We start from the raw sequence: 7357 nt of genomic DNA on the forward strand, positions 1-7357 counted from the left end.
CTTTGGGAGGCTGAGATGGGAGAATTGCTTGAGCCCAGGAGTTGAGACCAGCCTAGGCTCAAGAATTGCTTGAGCCCAGGAGTGAGAGACCCCATCTTTAAAAAAAAAAAAAAGAAAAGAAAAAAAAAGAAATAAAATTAGCCAGGCAAATTCGCCAGGCATGGTGGTACCCAACTACTCCAAGGCTAAGGCAGGACCTACAGAGCTACAGAGCCTGAGAGGCCACAGTAAGCCATGAATGTGCCACTGCACTCCAGTGTGGGTTACAGTGACAGATTGTCTCAAAAAAAAAAAAAATTTTTTTTGAGTACCTCCCAGAGTGTTCTAAGAGGTTCAAAAAACAGTTTATGCTATCTTGGACTTTCACTAGATTGAGAACTTTAGTGTGAAGTCAATTTTGAACTATCCTTTTATATTCAAGGCCACAGTCTCTAACAGTACTGTCCAAAAGAACTTTCTGCGGTGGAAATGTTTTACACCTGTGTTGTCCAATAAACTAGCCACACGTGGCTGTTGAGTACTAAATCTGACTAGTGTAACAGGAAACACATTACCTGGCTAGCGGCCCCTACTAGACAGAATATTTCGTCAGCTCTATCCCCCAACTTCCATCCTTTGCCCAACCCAGCCTGCTATACACAAGCCTAGCGTTATCTTGTTCCTTCTCTTGCAAAATCTTAAAGATCCTTCTAAGCTGCTCAATGTTTATGAATTCATTCAACATTTGAAATTGACCAGAAAACAAAAAGTAGTAAAGTAGTATTTTCCCTTCATACATATATAAACTTGTTAGTAAAGTTTGAGGTGGGACTACACTAAACATGGAATTCTATTTATAAGTAAAAACCACAAAAAGTTTGCGTAAGAATATCACTGTATTTATTTTCCCTCAGGTAACTTTTCTATGGCTTCACCATTTTCTCTTCAAAATTGAAGAAAAATATCCCAAAGTTTAGAACTGGATCACTTGGCCCTTTCTCTTCTTATCTCCTCCCAGTTCAAAATGCTTGCATCTCTTAATGGCCAGCATCCTCTTGGATCTGCAGTTAGGCTCAACACATTCCAGCCTTAGCACAATCTTCTTTGTGGTCTTAGCCTTCTTCCGGAAAATTGGCTTTGTCTGCCCACCATAGCCACTCTGCTTCCGATCATAGCGCCTCCTTCCCTGGGCATACAAAGAATCCTTGCCCTTCTTATACTGTGTCACTTTGTGAGGCTGATGCTTGCCACACTTCTTACAGAAGGTTCTTCGGGTTTTAGGTACGTTGACCATCTTTGCAGCAGGGCTGTTTTGTCTATATGATGAAAACTGCAGTAAAATATTTAAAATAAGATAGCAGACATTAAACATTCCGAAAAGTGAAAGTGCTATACAAGTATATACAGGAAAACCGTACACATAAATGAGTAATATATAAATCCACCACGTACTCTTTTTCCATATGAATAAACGCACCTACAAGTACATACCTTTTTGAAACACTTCGTTTAAATTACTGGAGGACTAATTTGTCGACCTAAAGAACTGAGGCAAGGCCGAGCACGGTGGCTCATGCTTGTAATCCCAGCACTTTGGGAGGCCGAGAAGGGCGGATCACCTGAGGTCCGGAGTTCGAGACCAGCCTGACCAACATGGAGAAACCCCGTCTCTACTAAAAATACAAAATTAGCCTGGCGTGGTGGTGGTGCATACCTGTAAGGAGAATCGCTTGGGCGGGGTGGGGAGGGGCGGAGGTTGCCGTGAGCCGAGATCGCACCATTGCACTCCAGCCTGGGCAACAACAGCGGAATTACGTCTCAAAAAAAAAAAAAGAACTGAGGAACAATTCATATAAGTAGAATGTTTATTTGGGGCAAGTTTGAGGATTGCAACCCAGAGCACAGATTCAAAATGCCCTGAGTAGCAGCAGTTGCAAGTGGGTTTTTAGAGGAAAAAATGGCAGTTCCTAAATTGTTTACCAAGAATTTACATTAAAATAACACAAGCGATTGATTGGCTATACATCATTCTTTTTATGACAAATTCCAGGAACGCGGACATAATGGGTGAAGCAGCTAGTCAGGAATAAAATGCCAGGCATTAAGTGGGGAGGTGTCTGAAGTCCCATACTGCTGTCTCTCTGGGCCCGGCAAATTTTGCACATCTCAAATAACTCACAATGCTCCGAGCCATTCTTCTTTTCTCATATAGAACAAGACTCACGAAAACCGACAGCAGCAGCTTTAGGAGGCCCAATACAGTCAGTTTTCCGTACGAAATGAGTTTAATTTATTGTGACTGCTCCAAAAGAAAAGTGCGGTTCATCTAATTTTCTTCCCAAAAGGAAGTTAAGGACCAGAGTTTCTTTGACCCCCTTCCCCCCACCCACCTCCTCCATTTTCCAGCTCTAGAGAATGGCTGGGGCAGCGCGCGACGTTGTAGCTACGGTTACGACCCGCCCCGTTCCTTCTACGAGAACCACATCAGCGTAGTATCACTTTTCCCCTCCGAAGCACAGTCACCCGTCAGCAGCCTCGAGGGCTGACGTGTCCTTATCAAGCCGGCGCGCCCCGCGATTCTATAGCCGCCATGCCTGAGACCTTTTCCTGAAGGGAGAAGCCTGCTCTCGAACTAAGGCCGGCGAGGGCCATAAGTCTCGCCTTCCCTTTCCTAAGAAGGCCTAGTCCTACCCAGGATTCTGAACAAGGGAGGCTCCTATTGGAGCCGCTACAGCCTCGTTCTTAGCTTACCGAGAAACGGCGCCCGACACCTGGCCCTTCGCAGCTCTCGCCTTTCGCAGCTCTCGCCTAACAGGAAAGGGAAGAAAGAGGCGGAAGTGGGAACTGCACCTGAGCGACAGTACTGCAAACCAATAGGCAGCCGGCCACGGCGGTCAGGCGCCTTCGGTCGCGTCTGGAAAGCACCAACCAACGGTCTAAGGGGCGGGCCGGAGGGGTGTGGGCCGGAGGGCCGCGGTGTGCCGCTGGGCAGTTGCGGTTTGTCATAACGGTCCCCGCCGGAGTGAGGCGAGGCTGCGTCGCTCAGTTCTGGCCGTCTAGGGCCCCTGTAAGGATGAGAGCGCAGAGGACGCAGGGCCGCTGGAGGCGCAGGTAACGAAGCTAGGGTGCGGTTGGGACCGCGGCTGAGCTTCTTCCGGGACCCTTGGTGCTGAATGGAGAGGACGGAGACGAAGCCGAGCCGCGGCTCCTAGCGGCGGCGCCGATACTCGAGCTGTAGCTGCCAGGCGAGGATGTGTGGAGCGCAGGCGGCGCGGGGTAAATGAGAGGTCTCGGGCCCCAGGACCCCCGGGGCCCGGGATGAGTTAGCGAGGGCAGCCGCGGGGGCCAGTTCCGACCGTGACAGGCCAAGGCGACGGCCGCCGCCCGCCCGCCCCTTCCGTGCAGAAGCAGCTGCTCCTTTCCGCGCCCGCCCTCCTGCGCTCCCGGCCCTGGAGACCATGAGGTTCCGCATCTACAAACGGAAGGTGCTAATCCTGACGCTCGTGGTGGCCGCCTGCGGCTTCGTCCTCTGGAGCAGCAATGGGCGACAAAGGAAGAACGAGGCCCTCGCCCCACCGTTGCTGGACGCCGAACCCGCGCGGGGTGCCGGCGGCCGCGGCGGGGACCACCCCTCTGTGGCTGTGGGCATCCGCAGGGTCTCCAACGTGTCGGCGGCTCCCCTGGTCCCGGCGGTCCCCCAGCCCGAGGCGGACAACCTGACGCTGCGGTACCGGTCCCTGGTGTACCAGCTGAACTTTGATCAGACGCTGAGGAATGTAGATAAGGCTGGCACCTGGGCCCCCCGGGAGCTGGTGCTGGTGGTCCAGGTGCATAACCGGCCCGAATACCTCAGACTGCTGCTGGACTCACTTCGAAAAGCCCAGGGAATTGACAACGTCCTCGTCATCTTTAGCCATGACTTCTGGTCGACCGAGATCAATCAGCTGATCGCCGGAGTGAATTTCTGTCCGGTTCTGCAGGTGTTCTTTCCTTTCAGCATTCAGTTGTACCCTAACGAGTTTCCAGGTAGTGACCCTAGAGATTGTCCCAGAGACCTGCCGAAGAATGCCGCTTTGAAATTGGGGTGCATCAATGCTGAGTATCCCGACTCCTTCGGCCATTATAGAGAGGCCAAATTCTCCCAGACCAAACATCACTGGTGGTGGAAGCTGCATTTTGTGTGGGAAAGAGTGAAAATTCTTCGAGATTATGCTGGCCTTATACTTTTCCTAGAAGAGGATCACTACTTAGCCCCAGACTTTTACCATGTCTTCAAAAAGATGTGGAAACTGAAGCAGCAAGAGTGCCCTGAATGTGATGTTCTCTCCCTGGGGACCTATAGTGCCAGTCGCAGTTTCTATGGCATGGCTGACAAGGTAGATGTGAAAACTTGGAAATCCACAGAGCACAATATGGGTCTAGCCTTGACCCGGAATGCCTATCAGAAGCTGATCGAGTGCACAGACACTTTCTGTACTTATGATGATTATAACTGGGACTGGACTCTTCAATACTTGACTGTATCTTGTCTTCCAAAATTCTGGAAAGTGCTGGTTCCTCAAGTTCCTAGGATTTTTCATGCTGGAGACTGTGGTATGCATCACAAGAAAACCTGTAGACCATCCACTCAGAGTGCCCAAATTGAGTCACTCTTAAATAATAACAAACAATACATGTTTCCAGAAACTCTGACTATCAGTGAGAAGTTTACTGTGGTAGCCATTTCCCCACCTAGAAAAAATGGAGGGTGGGGAGATATTAGGGACCATGAACTCTGTAAAAGTTATAGAAGACTGCAGTGAAAATCACAGTTACAAAAGCAAAAGTGACAGTCTTCTATTTTTGATATTTGTCCAAACAGGACATACAATTGAATAAAAGAGTTTAGGAACTGGTTTCTGCTTTAATACAAAAACAAAATCTTGTAAAAGGTGTCCAAATACATAGTAATCTTTTCCAGTTATGTCTGATTAAGATTTAAAACTGAAGGTTTCATTTTGGGAGTAGGGTTTTAAAGCTCAATCTGTTATCTGCTAAAATTGATTATTGTTGATATGAGAGAAGAGGGGAAATTTTATTTAAATTGCATCTATTAATCTTTTTATCTGAAACTTTGTACACTTTTCCACTTTCAAAACCTATTTTAAGTACAGCAAAATTTATTTAAAACTGTCATAACAGTAAAAAGTATTACGATGAAATTGTTAGGGTATTAATGGAACAAACCCAGTTTCACTCTCTTGACACACTTATTAGGAAGGGATTGCTTCACTGGTTTAATAATTTAAAAGTTATGTTTGTTAAACACCCTGTCAGAACAGTCATTTTCAGTATTAGATTCCTGTACTATTGTGTTTTGAGTGTGTTTTGGAACCTTCATAGAACACACTTTCCTTTGGAATGTATTTGATTGATAAGAAAGTTTAAACATTGTTTTCACCTCAATGTAGAAATACAGTGGTTTTGTTTTTTTTTTCTTTTAGTGTTGACAAAATAAAATACTCATTTTTGCATAAAAAGGTTCCTAATCCTTTTGCAGAATAAGTTTTGTTTACTCTTTATACCAAAATTCAGTGAAGGCATTCTACAAGTTTTGAGTTAGCATTACATTTTAATATTTACTATTGCTACATTGTATAATTGAGTTTGAAATAAAACCCAGCTTATGACAATGCATTCCCTGTGCAAGAAACTGTTTGGCTTTCAAATTGCCCAGGCATTGAAAATGAATGATAAAAAGTTGCTGTGTAAGGGAAATACAGCCTAAATTGTTTTTGAAAGCCAGAAATGATACAAAGTTCAGTCATGCCAAAGTGAAATACTTTCTAGTGCCAGCTTTAACTTAAATCATACGTTTTAAAAGGACAGATACTGAAAATTATAGGAAACAGGGTTAAATTTTGCTCCATATTTAATGTAGACGTTTATAGAAGTTTCCCTTAATTTGTAATTGCATTCAACCAAGAATTTCTCATAAAAGACTAATTTCTGTGTAAAGATATTACGGGCCGGGTGTGGTGGCTCATGTCTGTAATCCCAGCACTCTGGGAGGTTGAGGCAGGCAGATTGCTTGAACTCAGGAGTTTGAGACCAGCCTGGGCAACATGGCGAAAACCCATCTCTACTAAAAATACAAAAAATTAGCCGGGTGTAGTGGTGCATCTGTAGTCCCAGCTACTTGAGAGGCTGAGGTGGGAGGATCCTTTGAGTCTCGAGGCAGAGGTTGCAGTGAGCCTAGAGCGTGCCACTGCACTCCAGCCTGAGCAACACAGCAAGGCTCCATCTCAAGAAAAAAAAAAAAAAAATTACTTAAACTTGTAACTATTAAATGGCAGTCTCAAAATTATTGCATCAATTTAAGATTCATAGTAGTTTAAGAGCACATATGCTTATCTAAGGTGAGGCAAATAGTTCTCTTGCTTTACGAGCTACCTTTAGACTTACCCACGGCCCAGTCTGGTGCAAGATTTTGCCTGGGGGTTATAAATAAGGGTGAATCAGGAGGCTTTGTACCTATTTCTGGTACTCTGACCTGACATCACTAGTTCAAAGAACTAAAAAATTAGGTTATTTCCAGGACTGAGCTAAGAAGGCCAGAGTCTGAAGTAGTAGCTGTTTTTGAAACAAATAGATCAGCTCCTGGCTTTGGGGTTAGTGATTAAATCAACAAATATTTCCCTTTCTGTATTTCCTTCCTTTCATTTTCTTTGGCTGCCTTAAAATTTTTTGTAAGAAAAAAACCTGTTAGGATCTTCTCTTTGCCTCACATTTTAGGTGTTATAAAGGAAATTGATTATGCAGGAGGCTGAGATGAGAGGATCACTTGAGCCTAAGAGTTTGAATCCAGTCTGGACAACACAGCAAGACCCATCTCTTAAAAAAAAAAAGAAAGTGATTAGGAAACACTGGCTTTTTTTTGTTTTTCTGTGTAATAATGTAATGAAGGCAATTTTCCTATCAGAGCAAATTGCCAGATTTTAAAAATTCCAGTTTTACTCTTAAATTTCTATAAAACCACAAGATGTTTTAATATTTCAATAACTTCTAAGAAATACTTCAAAATTGAATTTTGAAAATCATTACTAAATAACTAAATCTATTATATATACTTTATGTAACAAAAATATATATAGTTTGTGTGACAAAGTAAAATATAGAGTTGATGAAAAATAGTACATTTTATCTGGTGAATTTGTATCGTAATTGTTTAGATTAATATTGGTTAGTAAAGTTCTTTCCCCTCTAAGCTCTATTTCAAGCTTAAATATGTCCTACTTAGTGAGACTGAGAAACAGTTTTGAAATTCTACCCCCCACACATGTACTCATAATTCCAGTTAAATGCATTCTTGAGAATTACTTTGTGTGACAAACACAAC

The 7357-nt window shown here is 44.1% G+C and overlaps 2 protein-coding genes across 2 annotated transcripts; one reads left to right on the plus strand and one right to left on the minus strand.

The window, feature by feature from the left end:
• Nucleotides 1–856: 856 nt before the first annotated feature.
• On the minus strand, nt 857–2864 carry RPL36AL (ribosomal protein L36a like). The gene is made up of 2 exons (XM_008957120.4): nt 2731–2864; nt 857–1309 (listed from the first exon to the last, which is right to left on the minus strand). Exon 2 carries the CDS (start codon nt 1271–1273, stop codon nt 953–955), a length of 321 nt encoding a protein of 106 aa, XP_008955368.1. The 5' UTR covers nt 1274–1309; nt 2731–2864; the 3' UTR covers nt 857–952.
• MGAT2 (alpha-1,6-mannosyl-glycoprotein 2-beta-N-acetylglucosaminyltransferase) lies at nt 2834–5498 on the plus strand. The gene has a single exon (XM_003831746.6). The coding sequence runs from the start codon at nt 3438–3440 to the stop codon at nt 4779–4781; it is 1344 nt and encodes a 447-aa protein (XP_003831794.1). The 5' UTR covers nt 2834–3437; the 3' UTR covers nt 4782–5498.
• Nucleotides 5499–7357: the final 1859 nt, after the last annotated feature.

The sequence above is a fragment of the Pan paniscus genome, chromosome 15 (assembly GCF_029289425.2).
Source record: "Pan paniscus chromosome 15, NHGRI_mPanPan1-v2.0_pri, whole genome shotgun sequence".
NCBI lineage: Eukaryota > Metazoa > Chordata > Mammalia > Primates > Hominidae > Pan > Pan paniscus.